This window comes from Podarcis bocagei (assembly GCF_964188305.1).
Source record: "Podarcis bocagei genome assembly, chromosome: 6".
NCBI classification, from domain to species: Eukaryota; Metazoa; Chordata; class Lepidosauria; order Squamata; family Lacertidae; genus Podarcis; species Podarcis bocagei.
This window is the reverse complement of record NC_138130.1, coordinates 84,793,995-84,810,353: the sequence shown is the minus strand read 5'-3', so window position 1 is coordinate 84,810,353 and position 16,359 is coordinate 84,793,995. Positions and strand designations below refer to the sequence as shown.

At 45.1% G+C, this 16,359-nt stretch overlaps 1 protein-coding gene and 1 pseudogene across 2 annotated transcripts in view; both read left to right on the top strand.

Annotated features, from left to right (window-relative positions):
* Positions 1–2,983: 2,983 nt before the first annotated feature.
* LOC308589961 (disintegrin and metalloproteinase domain-containing protein 20 pseudogene) lies at positions 2,984–5,362 on the top strand (annotated as a pseudogene). Its single transcript has one exon. The product of its transcript is annotated as a disintegrin and metalloproteinase domain-containing protein 20 pseudogene (transcript).
* Positions 5,363–6,896: 1,534 nt separating this feature from the next.
* Positions 6,897–16,359, top strand: part of PARP4 (poly(ADP-ribose) polymerase family member 4) — a 48,088-nt gene continuing 38,625 nt past the window's right edge. Inside the window, exons 1-7 of the mRNA XM_081199390.1 lie at positions 6,897–7,665; positions 11,370–11,509; positions 11,872–12,100; positions 13,691–13,784; positions 14,365–14,437; positions 14,613–14,720; positions 16,083–16,232. Of these exons, the coding sequence (XP_081055516.1) occupies positions 11,378–11,509; positions 11,872–12,100; positions 13,691–13,784; positions 14,365–14,437; positions 14,613–14,720; positions 16,083–16,232 (786 nt within the window). The 5' untranslated portion in view covers positions 6,897–7,665; positions 11,370–11,377. The remainder of the gene's footprint in view (positions 7,666–11,369; positions 11,510–11,871; positions 12,101–13,690; positions 13,785–14,364; positions 14,438–14,612; positions 14,721–16,082; positions 16,233–16,359) is intronic.

The window sequence follows — 16,359 nt, the reverse complement described above, 5'->3', positions numbered from 1 at the left end:
TCCTGCAGAAGCTAGCAAGGCTGTTCCCAAGCCAGAACAGCGAGTCGGAGGGCTCCGTCTCGCTGCTCTAGCTTGGGGATTGCTGCGCGCAAACCTCTGTAGGGCAGTGGGGTGCCTTCACCCCGCTGTCCTGCAGAAGCTAGCAAAGCTGTTCCCAAGCCAGAACAGCGAGACGGAGGGCTCTGTCTCGCTGCTCTAGCTTGGGGACGGCTGCGCGCAAACCTCTGCAGGGCAGCGGGGCGCTGCGCTCCAAAGGCTTCAGGGATCTTTGAGGCTGGCGGTGGGGGAAAGCAGTGCTTCGCCCCACCGCCAGCCCCACAAGCTCTGGTGAATGTACCTTGAACACACTTTGTTTTAGAGGGGGAGAACAAGGGGGGGGGAAATTCCCTGTTCTCCCCCTCCTATGGTCCGGTGCGTCCTATGGTCCGGTGCGTCCAATGGAGCGAAAAATACGGTAGTTGCTTTGGAAGACGATCATCAGGCATCCGCACAACATGACCAGTCCAATGAAGTTGATGTTGAAGAACCATTGCTTCAACATTGATGATCTTTGCTTCTTCCAGTACACTGATATTAGTTCGCCTGTCTTCCCAAGTGATCTGTTAAATTTTTCGGAGACACTGTTGATGGAATCTTTTGAGAAGTTGGTGATGGCATTTATAAGTGGTCCATGTTTTACAAGCATACAGTAAGGTTGGCAGTACAATAGCTTTGTAAACAAGTATCTTGGTTTCCCTGCGAATGTCCCGGTCCTCAAACACTCTGCACTTAAATCAGGAGAAAATCGCACTCGCAGAGCTAAGGCGATGCTGGATTTCTGCATCAATGTTGGCCCTTGTGGAAAAATAACTGCCTAGGTCAGAGATGTGATTGACATTCTCCAATGTTACACCATTGACTTGGAGTTGTGGCACTGCAGAGGGGTTATTTTGTACTTGTTGGTGCAGCACTTTGGTTTTTTGGATGTTGAGTGATAGACCTAGCTTTTCATAAGCTTCTGCAAAGCACAATCTTCGCAGTAAGGCTCTGTTCCGATGGCACAAAGAAGTCACGACAAACTGGTAGATTCGCATCTGCTGCAGCCTTCATCCGCCTTCACAGCCGTTGTAATATACCACTTGTTATCATCCGCCTGTTCTGCCGTTGAGGACTTCTTGGATCATTCTTTGTCTAGCTCCTTCCCTTTGACCTTACCGCCTTGGTTGACCCTGCTGGGAGTACGATATTCCCGACGGCTTCGTTCACAGGGATCATAGGAACATGCAAGCCCACTCACCACGACAAGGTGATAATCCAGCAAGCGGAGACAGTGGTAGTAATGCTATCATGTAACCTTAAAATAAATTTCCATCGGCCCTTTCCCCCCCCTTCCCCGTTTTGTTCTGTGGTGATTGTGTAATGTTTGGGATCTTTTCTAGATGCCCACCTTCAGCTGGTTCCCACTACTGTGCTATTCAATACCCCTCCCTTATTAAATAAATAGAGACCACATCTCCGCCAAGCTGTAGTTGTTGAGAGGAGGGTGTGCACTAGCAACTAGGCTTGATCATCAATCATAATTTTTCTGAGCAACCTTCAGGAATGTGAATTAACTAAAAACAGAATGGGTGTTGTGGCACATTTAAAGATTGGGATTAATGGCACGAGCTTCCACAGCAGGGGGGCACAGAGAGATGGTAAGGCAACAACACCCCCCCCCCGTGCCTTTATATAGGGGTCCCCACATACTGGATCATAATATCTGAGGTTACTAGTGCAACAAACCAGATTGTGCCTGGAAACAGTCCCCTAGTCTTCACCCTTTGCCCACTCAGAATCCTGTTTCTCTTCATTCATTGCCAAAGTAAATAAATGAGTGAAAAATGTCCTAACCGTTCCTAGCATGTTTGTAAGGTGTTCACTTAATTTAGAATAAGCTCTAGCAAACATTAGGTACTAGCGGGGAATGCCCAGCATTGCCCGGGAAGTCAATGGACAAAAAAAGAAAATAATGTATAGTGCAATTTGTGAAATTGTGTGCTGGCTGTGCATGCATGCATCCATCCATCCATCCATACCAACCCAGTATTCCAGCCTGACCTGAAGAGCATTTGACCTAGCCCTAAATAAATTCTTTTTTTTGGGGGGGGGGAGCTACTATTTAATAATTAGGGTTAATTTGGTCTGCCATCTTGGTTCAAAATGGCACAATGTCAGGGAAGGACTGGATGAGGAAGAGTGGTGGGAGCTGCCCACCATGGCTTAGATCCTGGATTGTGGTGTAGGACACTGCAGAGCAGTCTGCAGAAGCGACTGTGCTAGACTAGAGGCAGAGGGTTTGAGCAATCAGGGGGGATCAGGAGAAGGATCTGAGACTTGGAGGAGTCAGAAGTTGCCCCTGCTACACAGAAAAGGTGTACAGCTTGACTGGCAGCAAGATGACGGTGTAGGCCAGTAGCTCTCTAGCCAGAATGGGAAAATCACTCCTGAAGGTTGTACTTGAGGAGTGCTGCAGGGTTCAAGACTTTATTTTAGAGCAGACTTTGCAGTCAGGGCTGAGCAGACCCAAGGACAATAGTATTCAACACTATTTTGTACACATGGTGAAAATTATGAAAAAATTAAGGTATGTACTTTAATTTAAGGCATATGTACTTTTTTCTATTCCATTGCTAGTATGTGATAATTCAATTAGTGCTTAAATGTATGCAAAGTGTCCTTTTCACAGTAGCATATGAGCATTACTGAAATGACCCTGACAACTGATCATAATCACCATCCATCTGGTGGTCTTTCTAAGTCCTCAAAATCATATGGCAAAGCAAAAACTGTTAAGTCTATAAGGTGCTATTAGACTCTTTCTAACTTTTCTTCCTGCTGCCCTGTCAGCCAGCCACCTCCCAGAAGCCTTTTCCTTCCTATGCCATTCTATTCCATTTTTATATTCTAAGCTCCACCCACATTCCACAGGGGAATCTATTTACGTACTGTTGCTATGTTCAGAATCCTCTGCCTCTTTTAAATGGAATACAGGCTCCCTCCCATCTATCTGCTAACCTGACAAAGGGCTTCCCTTTTCGAGATGAGGTGCCAGATTTGATGCTTCATGGTTCCTGCTCCATCTTTCTGGGAAGATGACTGGTACTATGGCATGGCTACTTGTGATGCTTTTAAATAATCTCCTGGCAGAGACTAGTGGCCAGACACCACCACAGGGCTTTAGGTATGCCTCTTATGAGGTGACCATCCCAAGGAGACTGAGCATCCGATATGGACAAGAGGAAATCCAGGATGTCAGCTACCTACTGCAGATTGAGGGGAAGAGCCAGGTGGTGCATCTCAGGCAGAAGAAGGGCATTGTTCCTAAACACTTTCCCATCTTCACGTACAATGAGGGGAACCTCGAGGTTGACTATCCTTTCATCAGGGACGATTGTTTCTACAGTGGCTTCATACAGGGCAATCCTAACTCTTCAGCCACCATCACCACTTGCTCAGGAGGACTCAAGGGCGTGTTCCAATTAGAAAACAAGACGTTTGAAATTCACCCTGCCCAGGCATCTGCTACCTTTCAACATGTGGTGTATCAGCTGAGTGTAGACGAAGATGTCACGCGCATGAGGTGCGGGTTGACAGAGAAAGAGCAAAGTCATCAAGAGGCCATGATCCGGGAGGCAGAGCGTGTTGTAGTACAAAGTGCTCCGGCGGGGCGCTGGTGGCCACACATCAGATACGCAAAGGTGGCAATTGTGGTGTCACATGATCAATATGCTAAGTTTAATAATAACAAAACTGATACTGCTTTGACTATTTTCTACGTCGTCCATGCTGCAAATGGATTCTACGAGCCACTTGGTCTTCAGATCTCTCTTGTGGGGCTGGAGATATGGTCAGAAAGGGACCTAATAAATATTAGTGACAGAATGGGGGCCGCACTTCATGCTTTTAATGAATGGAGACGGGACACGTTACTTAAACATTTAAAGAATGATGTTGCTCACTTATTTACGCACAAGGATTTTGGATATCGTGTTGGATTGGCGTATGTAAACACTATTTGTACTTCTAGTTGGGCATCCGTTGTCCTAACATCAAGGTCTTCAGATTTGAACTTACTCTCTGTAACATTTGCCCATGAATTAGCCCATACTATTGGTTTGACACATGATGCAGCAAATTGTAAATGTGATAGGCATAGATGCATTATGTATGCTGCTGCGGTAAACACTGATAAGTTTAGCAATTGCAGTTATGAACAGTATTACACAAACAGGAACAAGGGTTGCTTGTTAATTCCTCCAGACCCTGATCAAATATACAAGTTTGAAATCTGTGGGAACAAAGTAGTGGAAAATGGAGAGCAATGTGATTGTGGTACCAATACTCAGTGTGAACTGGATCCCTGCTGCCAGCCTAATTGCATGTTGCGTCCAGGTGCCAATTGTGCTTCTGGACAGTGCTGTGTCAGGTGTCAGTACCGTGCAGCCGGATACACTTGCAGAGGGAATATCAGTGTCTGTGATCTTGCAGAGTACTGCAGTGGGGATTCAGAGCAGTGTCCTGAGGATGTTTATGTGCAAGATGGTGCCCCATGCAGTGATGGTGCCTATTGCTATCATGGTCATTGTACTACTCACAATGCACAGTGCAAAGCCATCTTTGGCAAGGATGCAACAGTTGCTGCAGAGAGTTGTTACAAAATACTGAATGCTCAAGGTGATCGCTTTGGAAACTGTGGTTTTAGGCATGGTAGATATATTAAATGTAATGCTGATAATACTCTGTGTGGCCGAATCCATTGTGATAATATTCGTGGATTACCTTCTTTGGCAGAACACAGCACCCTAATTCAAACATTTGTTGGTGATACTCAGTGCTGGAGTACAGACTACCACAACGCACTGGGGAGAGGTGATATTGGAGCAGTGCAAGACGGGACTCCTTGTGGCATGGGTATGATGTGTATTGATGCAGAATGCAAGAACGTGTCCCTCTTGAAGTACGATTGTAATGTCTCAATGTGCAATAACAGGGGAATATGCAACAACCATAAGCACTGCCATTGCAATTATGGCTGGGCTCCTCCTGACTGCCTAAAGGAAGGTTATGGTGGCAGCATTGAAAGTGGACCAACTTCAAAAGACTGGAGTGGTATCGTTATGGGAACTTTTGTAGGAAGCGTATTATTTGTTTCTGTTGCAACTCTTGGTGTTAGTGTGGCTTTGTATTACAGGATTGCGCTGAGAAACCACCTTCGAAGACTAAGTGCCAGAATCAGCGCTGGAGGAGAAACCTCAAGAGATCACAAAAGCTTGTAGAGTGTTGTATATAACATATAGTGGAATTCATAAGCTTTGAATAAAGGTGTTGTTTTTTGAGAAAACCTGCTTGTTAATTCAGTCTGTATCAGACATAAATAACTGATTCATCCACAAACAAAAAACGTTTGCTGTATGTTAGTGAAATATACTCAGAGTCGCAAAGTGATTTCATGCTCTTTATTCAGCTCATAGTGGTGAGGAGGAATGAATGAAAGTCCCCTCACAGTATCTGCTTTATATACATTATTTACACAATGGGCTGCACATGATTGGCTAATTCCGGAATTCTACTGTAAGCCAATCAGGTTGTGGATTCACTTCTATCTGGAGCAGGATTGGGTGGTTCCTGCCAACCAATCATACTGCTGCATTGTTCTAGGACCAATCAGACTGCTGCATTCTGAATCCTATTGTTCTAGGACTAATCAGACTGCTGCAATTTGGATCCTATTGTTCTAGGACCAATCAGACTGCTTCAGTTTGGATCCTATTCAACTCAGTACATAACACCCCTCCCCTCTAAGTTCCAGTCCTGCCCGGGAGGTCGCATTCATAGTCCTCGAGGTACGCCGGCGGCCTACGTGTGCGTTGCGGCCTGGGGTGTTCCCTGGTCCGGGCTCCAGGTCCTGGCTCGTGTTCCAAGGATGCTGGCTGTGATGGGGTTGTTTGGTCTGGTGCAACCGGCTCGCTCAGTCGTGGTTCTGGTTCTGGTGTCCTTTCGGCCTCACGGGTCCTCTCTGTATTTACTGATTCTGCCTCTCCTGCTGGCCCCTCCTGCTCTATGGGCCTCACTGCCCCGCTGTTCCCTTGGGACTCCTCCGACCTGTCCTCCTCCTGGGTTTCTCCCGGGAATCGTCGCCGTATCTGGTCGCAGTGGCGGCGCCAGCATTGCCCCCCATCCGTTAGCACCTCGTATGACACTGGGCCAGTGACCCTGGTGACTGTGGCGGGTACCCATGCTGGGCCTGCCCCAAAATTCTTTGCGTACACTGGGTCCTGGGCCTCGAAGTTCCGGGGGTTCCTGCCTTCCCCCACCACTACCTCATCCTGAGCTCTATCAGGGTGAAGGCGGTCCAATCTGATTGCAAGGCGCCGACCCATTAGTAGTTCAGCGGGGCTCCGGCCAGTCGTTGAGCTGGGGGTGCTGTGCTGTGCTAGAAGGAATGTGGCAAGGCGGTACTCCCAGTCCCCTTGCGTCATGCGGCGAAGGGTGTCCTTGGTGGTCCGCACCATGCGTTCTGCTTGGCCATTGGTGGCAGGGTGGAATGGCGCCGAACGGATGTGGCGGATGGCGTTCTGTGCTGTGAAGGTTTGGAATTCTTTTTTTCTATCCTAGAGTGGGGGCAGGAGAAAATCTGTGCTGTAAAATGATTGACTATGCACTCTGAATGAAATCCACAAATTAAACAGGAGGACTCCATACCTATAGAAACCAATTTAAGCCATTGTATTTTTTTAAATGCTTCAGTTGTACAGGGATAGGCTCATACCCAAATCCTCTAATTTTCACAGTTATTATGCTAGTAAAGGTAAGGGTACCCCTGACTGTTAGGTTCAGTCGCGGACGACTCTGGTATATACTGTACTGTATAGTAAATTCACACGAGTCCAGCAAACAACATTGCAAAAGTGAAAGCGATAGCAGTGATAGCACTAAATGTTAGTGTTGAAATGAAACAGCCTACCATTATATTTAACGATCACAAACAACAGAGTTTAAGCACCGATTGTGCAAATACTAAAAACACAGCGCTCACGTAACTTGAAAAGTCCAGATATTCTGCCCCAAAGGCTTATTTATTCGGGTGTAAATCAAAAGCCCGGCAATAAAGCTGATAATGTCCAGTTTGCAAAATTGCATGCTTTTCTTAAGCCCTTAAATAAGAGGCAGTTGGGAGCCTTCTGATCTCTGCCTTAGCAGATTGTCCCAAAGTGATTAGCTCTTTCAGTGCAGCCCTGGTCAAGCTGCCCGAGGCTTCCGCCACACAGCCTTAAGCTCCAGCTTCTGCTATCATCATGACCCAGCAGCGATGAAAACATTAATCCAAGTTCAGATCCTGGCCCTTCCATTGCTTTTGCTTCGCTGATGCGGGCCAGTGCTGACTCCTGATTGGAGGCCGGCTTTCCCCCTCCGGCAGCGAGGTTGCAGCGGCCCCTCCTGGTATCCGGCGCAACCTCGGGGGCGTGAGCCTTGTCGGAACCAGGAAGCGAGCTGCTGCCAGGGCTGGGGCGGCAGGCAGCAAGCAGGCAAGGTGCTCTTCGGATTTCCTGCCTCGTCCTCGTTTCTGATTTCCAGGCGGAGCAGATCAGTTAACGGTGCCATCTGACAGAGGAGGAAGGGTTGCCAACTTTCCTGTCCGGCAAGGTTCTTGTGCCTTTTATTTACTGGTTGTTGCATGGCATCAGGCACCGCTTTCGCTTTCGCTGCAGGCCGGCGGGGGGGGGGGCAGGGAAGGGGAAAGGAAAAAAAGCCCCACCCACGGAGATTTTGCTCCTTGTCCCGCATTTGTATTAAAGGCACAGGGATAAGGGCGCTGGCAACTTTGTGAACGGGTCCTGTTTTCCTTCTCGGGGTTGCATTTTCTTCTGTTTCGCTTCTCTTTGGGTCAGGCGGTAGCGCAGGGATAGGGAACCTGCCGACTTCCCGATCGTGGGCGTAGCCGGGATTTATGTTAGGAGGGGCTGAGCACCCATCTGTCATCATCCTCTCTCTGGCTCTGTCTAGCAGATTCGGAATGAAAAGTCTCACTCAACAGCAGGTGTTTTAAACCACTTCCTTTTGACTCCCGAGTGCTCAGAAAACCCTGTCAAAATCTTTCTACAATTTCTACTTTTAGTGGGGGCACCTGCCCCCCCCCATGCTCACCATGTAGCTGAACTAGAACTCCCACCATACCTAACTTTGCAGCAGAACATATTCCTCCAAAATTTTACTGTAAACTGTATTTCATTTAAAAAAATTATACTGCACATATATCTATCTCTATCTATCTATCTATCTATCTATCTATCTATCTATCTATACACACACACACCCTGACCAAACTGCGGGAGGCAGTGGAAGACAGGAGTGCCTGGCGTGCTCTGGTCCATGGGGTCACAAAGAGTCAGACACGACTAAACAACAACAACAACAATACACACACAGACGCAGGTGGCGCTGTGGGTTGAACCACAGAGCCTAGGACTTGCCAATCAGAAGGTCGGCGGTTCGAATCCCCGCGACGGGGTGAGCTCCTGCCAACCTAGCAGTTTGAAAGCACGTCAAAGTGCAAGTAGATAAATAGGTACCGCTCTGGCGGGAAGGCAAACGGCATTTCCGTGCGTTGCTCTGGTTTGCCAGAAGCTGCTTAGTCATGCTGGCCACATGACCAGGTAGCTATACACCGGCTCCCTCGGCCAATAAAGCAAGATGAGCGCCGCAACCCCAGAGTCGGTCATGAGTGGACCTTATGGACAGGGGTCCCTTTACATTTTCATATATATATATATATATCCCAACACCCTCGAAGCAGTTTACAAGAATAAAATCAGCACAAAAAAGTGCAACCATAATTTAAAACATACAAAAACTGAAAACCACAATAGAATAGTGTAAAACAAATTAAAATTCAGAAATTGACAGAGTGTTGCTTTCTGCTTAGAAATGCATCTCTTTATGTTGCTTCCTTTGTAAGATGTATTTCAAAAACGTGGGTGTGATGCGGTTGTAGCTGGCCTGTGGGCTTGCTGAACTACAACCCCCCCCCCCGTCATTCCTGGTTATTAGCTCTGCTTGCTGGGGCTGATGGGAGCTGAAGTTCAGCTGCCCAAAGGTTTCCCATCCCTGATTTAAAGTACAGTAAATGACGTGTAGACAGTTTTACACCAGAAATGTTTAAGTCTTATGGGAGCAGACTGCAGCGTAAGTTTGTTCAGGGCTATTTCTAGAAACTTTGGGAGCTAATTAGCTCCAAGGAAATTTGTTCTAAATTTAATGTTTGTATTGTTCTGCTGTTTCGTTTGCTGCTTTGGGAGGAAGGGCAGGATAGAAAATAAATAATATTTTTCTACAAATAAAGGTTGGTGCTCACACATTGAGATCCAAGGTATTTCTTTGAGCTACATGAAGCTACATGAGGATAGATTATCTAGGGACAATCTCATTATAGGCCATTTTGGACTTTACTTACAGCCCAATTGTCTGCCTGGGTACTTGGAAAAAAGCTGCACTTTATACTCCATTATAAAATAGCCTGTAAACCGGTTTTTGAAGGGGATGGCTCTTTTGGTTAGTTATATTAGAAAAATTGTTCACTGGTGCTCTCACAGTATAAAACTGTATCTTAGCAACTGTAGTATGTGAATTGCTGTAGTCTGTGTCCTGCATGGAGCCTTTTGTGTAAAAGTGCATGCATTTATATGCATAGGTACTAGAAACAAGAAGCACCCACAATTCTCCCACACACCTGTATATGCTTACCTGGAAGTAAGTTGCATTGAATTCAGTGTAGTTTACTTCTGAGTCAACATGTGTAGGACTGCATTACCAGGGGGAAAACCTGCTTTCCACCTATGGTTATATACCGTAGTTATCAGAGGACTAGCTGCATTGCAGTGCAAGCATCAGAAAGTATTCTGGCACCACAAAGACTAGCACACTTACGTAAGTTTTCGTAGACCAGGATCTACTACGTGATTAGATATCTGAGGCATTATCCTAAGCTGACAGGTATATCTGGTGGGGTTGGTTGCAAGCAGCGAAGTGAGAGAGAAATGAAATGCACACATGATCTACTGTGACAGTTATGGTAAGGCATGTAAAATAGGTTCGGTGACATCCATTATCTTGATTCAAGCCACAGGTGATAGATTTAAACTTCCTTGAATGTTGTAACTCAGCCATTTCATGCTGGGCTCCCCCTTTCCAGTTCCTTTGTGCAGCGATAGCCATTTGTCAACAGTGTCCTGGGAGGTTTAAATATATTTCCATTAGTTTTTGAAAATTCTGGTTTCAACTGCATGTACATTTGTTTGTTTGTTTACAAAAGTATTTCTGTACCACCACATCATAAAATATCACGATTAAAACAATACAGATAATCATTAAATGACTGGCTGATCAAAATAAATAAAATTAAATGGCTGAAAATTCCTGTCGCCGTAATAAAGTATTAGAGAGATTCCTGAAAGTCCACAGTGAGGAAGATGCCTGCAGAATCTGTGCTGGAAGAGTGTTCCACAGCATGTGACCAGCAATACTAAATTTGTGTCCGTTTATTATTATGCCTTCTGTAGAACACAGAAGGGCTTTGCTGGTATGGATCACACTGGAATACCAGCCGGTGAACAAGACCTTGATGTTGTGGCTGACGCATTTAGGTTCTGTGATTAGGGCACAGATTTGACAGCTGGGTTTGTTGAAGGGTCTGAACTCAAATCTTCAGATTTTTACATTATGAGAAAAGCGGAGTGGGGGGAGGAGTATCTTCTCTTTTCTTCGCTTTGAGTAGGACCTCAGGATGGGGTGACTTTTTCCTGTGCAAACCAGGCTATTATCAGATTATGCTTTGGAGAGCAGGAGACTAATGTGGACTAGTAAAAAGCTTTAATTAATGTCAGGTTTGGATGTTTCCCATATAGAATTTCTATGATAAAGATGTCATGGAGGATAGGGACCTAGAAACAGATTAAGAGGAAATGACAGGTTCATCATGAATGGGTGTTGTGGGTGTTGTTCGGTAACTTGAAAACCATACCTCCTTTACCTATATAAAGATTCTGGGACACTGAGGTCCAGTGCCGAGGGCCTTCTGGCAGTTCCCTCACTGTGTGAGGTGAGGTTACAGGGAACCAGGCAGAGGGCCTTCTCGGTAGTGGCACCTGCCCTGTGGAATACCCTCCCATCTGATGTCAAGGCAATAAGCAACTATCTTACTTTTAAAAGACATCTGAAGGCAGCCATGTTTAGGGAAGTTTTTAATGTTTAATGCTGTACTGTGTTTTTAGTATTTGGTTAGGAGCCGCCCAGAGTGGCTAGGGAAACCCAGCCAGATGGGCAGGGTGTAAATAACAAATTATTATTATTAGTTTGCAGGATGACAGTGAAAATTTTTGCAAACTGCGTATTCTTCGTGAAAGTGAAAAAATTATCCGTTCTGGAAAAGAGCAGACTGAATGGCTGCATTAAAGAAAACGGTGGGCAGATTAAATTTGTTTTAAATCATGAGGTAAGTTTTAAATGTTTAGTTCTTTGTTGTAAACAGAGGTGTAAAGCAATGTAGCACTTTATGCTCTGGCTGCTACTGCATTATTGAAGGGATCTTATTGATCATTATTGATGCTATTATTGATGATCATTATTGATGGGATCTTATATATTTTGCTTATATGTGGCCTTAGGAGGATATGTGCCTCAACAGGGGGATTCTGAGGATTTCTCTATTACTTGGGTTTGGTATGACACCGAGTAATGGCCTTGGTAGGTAGGGTAGTGGCTGTTGCCTCAAGATTCTTTTTGTGTGTAGACCCACAATATGTTTTTTAGTATGAACAGTTCATTTTCTAAACTGAACCCCTCATTACATTTTAGTGTACTCATGTAGTCACTGATGACGCTACTGCACTCAGCTCCATTCATCTGAAAGCCATCAAGAAATATCAGCTGCCCATTGTAGGTGCTGATTTCATATGGAACTCGGTTAAAGAAAGAAGACTTTTACAGGCTGATGACTACGAAGCCCAGCAGTCATGGAGGGAAAATTCTCATGGACTAGAGTCCTCCTCAGAAGATGAGTTGCTGTCGGAACACTCCTCTGGAGGTAGAGCATTTTGAAGTCTATTAAACTAGAATAAGATTGTGCAAATTGGTTTCTGTTTGCTCAACTTATTCACATTGCAAAAAAAAAAAAAAGGATTTTGGGGTGCAGAATTTCTGTACTAGTAAATAGAAAGCTAAAGCTGGGCAGGGGCCATAGCTCAGTGTTAGAGTGCATGTTTTACGTGTAAAAGGTCTCAAGTTCCATCACTGGCATTTCCAGGTAAGGCTAGAATGATTGGAGGGTGGCAACATGAGAACGGGCCTTCTCTGCAGTGGCTCCCTGTCTGTGGAATGCTCTCCCCCTGGAAGTTCACCTGGCACCTTCATTATGCACCTTTAGGTGCCAGACAAAAACATTCCTTTTTAACCAGGCCTTTGGTTGATTCAATTTAAATCCTATGCCCTTTTAAAATGTGTTTTTTTTTGGGGGGGGGCTATTGGGTTGTTGTTTTTATTTTTATTGGGTATTTTGTGGTTTTATATCTTGGTTTTATTCCGTGAACCTTCCTGAGACCTCTGGGTATAGGGCGGTATATATATTCAATAGATAATAATAGTAATCCTAGAGAGTCATTCAGTGTAAGCAACACTGAGCTTGATGGAATAGGGAAGTACCTTGATGTCAGGCTGTTTTCTTTGTTCCTAAGAGTACCCTGATAATAATTAGGCACCAGGCAGAAACATTCCTCTCCTCCCAGGCCTTTAGCTAATTCTGTAATATATGGCCTGTTGAACTGTGTGTGTGGATAGTGCTTCTCTTTGTTATTACATTATGTATTTTTGTGTTTTTATACAGGCGGTGACCATTTTGCGCAGGGTTCTGTTTCCGGTCCCCATGCGCAGTGGAGTGCGCAGTGGAGTGCGCATAAGCCTGCTCCGCCCTGCCCTCTTCCACCTCCAGTCTGGCCGACCCCTGTTCTGCCCTGCCCCACTTCTGCCCCTGTTCTGCCATCTTCTGGGTCCAAAAGGACCCAGGCATCAGCAGCCACGCATCAATTGGACACACACAAAATGGCCACCACTTGTATTTTAAACCGCCCTGTCATTCCCGGATGAAGGACAGTATAGAAATTTAATAAAATAAATATTTAATATCTCTAGTGACAATGGGCTCAAACACGATACAGATGAAAAGCCAAGGAAATGAGAAGGTGGTCTAATCTTTTCCTTTGTTTGTGAAGTGGCATGGACAGCTGTTGTGTCTCATTGGAGGGCAAAAGGGAAAGAGTAGGTTTACTGCAGATGGCAGGATCTGTCTACTGTTGCAGGAAGATAATGTGTCTTGGCAGTGGTTGAGGGAAAATGGCAGCCCACATCTAGTTAAACCCTAAAATTAGGTGGGATCCAAGCGCTGAGCTGTATGTTGGTGTCTGGGAACAAACCAAGCAGCTTGCTTCCTACAGGGTAGTTTGGTGGGCTGAAGTGAAGCAAAATCATTTACCGTAATACATCTCTCACCGAAAACTGCCTTTCAGATTCTTACTATCTTTCTTGATTTTTGAGATTTATTAGTTGCGGTTCATATATATGAATGCTAATTCAAAAAGCAGCTGGTGGGCATAAGGAAAATAACTACTGTCTTAATAAATAGCTTACGAAGATGACCACTTAGAAAAGAGGACTCCTGGAAAGAATGAGTGGAAGAGCAGCAGGGCTCAGGACAGCAGCAGTGTGGGTGAGCTCAGGTAATTTTCTTGGCTTTTCTGGCTTCTGTTTTTCTCACTTAAAGAAGAACAGACATTCTCTCCCTTTGGAGAGGGATTCGGTGCTCAGGGGTAGAGCAAATGCTTTGGAGGGAGAACACCCAAGGTTCCCTACAGCTGCTCTGTTATTAGAATTGGCAGGATCAAACAGGTTTGTGACTGGCCCAAGATCACCTCCTGAGCTTCATGGCTGAGTTGGGATTTTAATCCTGGTCCTAGTTAAACGCTTTAACCACGACACTACCCAGTATTAAGATACCGTACTTTTCATATGGAACCCTTGGCATATTTAAATAAGCAAGCAAAATGCAAAAAGAAACCTGCCTTTGTTTGTTAGCACTTTTAAGCAAAATAAAACTCAATCACACTCTTGTTCCTATGCAAGCCTTCACCACTGACTTCTGAAAGAGTTCAGAAGTCTTATATGTTTCCATTAGGTGGCTGACTTTCATACTGTAGGCTTACAGTTTACTCAGAAGTGAATCCTGGTGGGATAGACTGCAGCCTCAGTTCCATTCCGTAATAAAGAGTCTGGTCTTGCTGTTTTTTTAATTGGTTCCAGATCGAATAAGGATGAAAATGTTCCTTATTTCCCTGAAGGCTTTGTGGTTGCAAAGTATGATGTCCTTGAACAGGTAAGAACTTCAATATTGCTGATGGTGTTAAATGGCTTTTGTTTGACTTTTTAATTATTTTGTGAAGCTATGCTGCTTTGGTTAGTTTAGTCAGGTTAAAAACCTAATCGAATAAATGAGTCTGATAATGCCTACCAAATAGAAATGCACTTAAACACCTTTTTCCCCGCCCCAGGTTACGGCACCTGGCAGGTATGTGGTGGTTGAACTTCAGTGCTCTCAGCAGCACTGTGATTATCCTTTCTGCATAAGCACATGCTACAGTCAGTTGGATGGGAAAGAGGTAAGTTGGGGTGGTTGTTTATGATCATGCATTAGTTTGTTTCTTTGCTGTTGTGAATGCTCTTGAATGAGAGAGGTTTCGTACGTTGTGTTATGCTCTTGCTTAATTTTCTGGATTTTCTTTTCCCCCTTCTTTTAAATAATAATAATAATAATAACAATAATAATAATAATAATTAATAATAATAAATGTTAATTTTATTTTACTCTGGGTGGCTTCCAAAGTATATAAAAGCACTAATAAAACATTGCACATTAAAAAGCTTCCCTGTACAGGGCTGTCTTCAGATGACTTCTAAAGGTTATATAGTTACTCATCTCCTTGACAACTGATGGGAGGGTGTTCCACAGGGTGGGTGCGACTAGTGAGAAGGCCCCCTCTGAACTGATTCACTTCTCACAGTGAGAGAGCTGCTAGAAGGGAACTGCCAAATCTCTGTGTCCCGGTTGAATGATGAGGTTGGAGGCACTCCTTCAGGTATACAGGGTCAAGGTCATTCAGCACCAACACTTTGAATTGTGCTAGGAAATGTCGCCTTATACCAAGTCAGATCATTGGCCTGTCCAACACTGTACTGTCCACACTGACTGGCAATGGGTCTCCAGGATTTCACACGAGGGACCTGTAGTGGTTGGGAGTTACTCGTGCGTAATCCTGCCCCGTTTGGACATTAGATTGCCTGGTTAAACCCTTCGGACTGCACAGCCCATCTCCGCGTGGCTGCCCTTAATCACTCGTAGAATCTGTCTGTGGGCGTTTCTTAAAGCGCTGCCAACATAAGAGTTGTTTGACGCCCAAGCGTCTCCGCCTCTCACTGCGCGGGAGTCTCCTGCGCAGGGTGGGCGTGGGTAGCGGGGTGCCTGGGCTCTCCTCACTAACTTCCAGCGAAGAGTCCTGGAGCCCCTGCACCTCCTCGTCCCGTTGCTCTCCTGGATCTCTGGTGTTACACTTATTTCCTTCCCCGTCTTCCCAGCTGAGTCTCCCCCTACCGCTGGGACCTTCTCCTGCAGAATCAGAGACCCTCTCCTTCTCCCGTGCCTCTGATGTCAGTTCCCTGACAGGACCTTTCCAGTCACGAGCATAAGCCTGTCTAGCAGCCGATAGGGCCGCCTTTTCTACCCTGTGACCTAAGAACTGTCGCAGAACAATTCCCAGGTTTCGCTGCTTGCAATCACATTTGGAGCAGGTTTGTGTGTCTTCTCAAACCCACAGCTGGATGCCTCACAGCACAAGGAAAACTAGAATTTAAGTTTGTCTCAATGCCAGGATAATTTATGAGAAATGTCTCTCTTTTTGTGATTCTCTTCTCCCCTCCCCTTAAAAAATAATAATACTTGAATTGGGACACTCTTTTGTTCTCAGTTCAAGAAACGATCTATACCAGCAAGGACTTCTGAAGAGGCTAGAATGGTCTATGAGCTTTGTACTGCAAATCTGAAAAATCAGAATTACCAGTTCAAAGAAGGTTTTCCCCATGAAGCGGAATATTTAGCTTCAGAAAAGCTGCAAGAGGTTAGTGTAATTTTTTTAAGGATTCAGTTTTCTGTGTTTTTAGCAGTTCTGTAAGTTGCCTTGAGTCCCATCATGGAAAAAGGCAGAGTATAGATAAATATATAAGAAGAAGAACAACAACAAGACA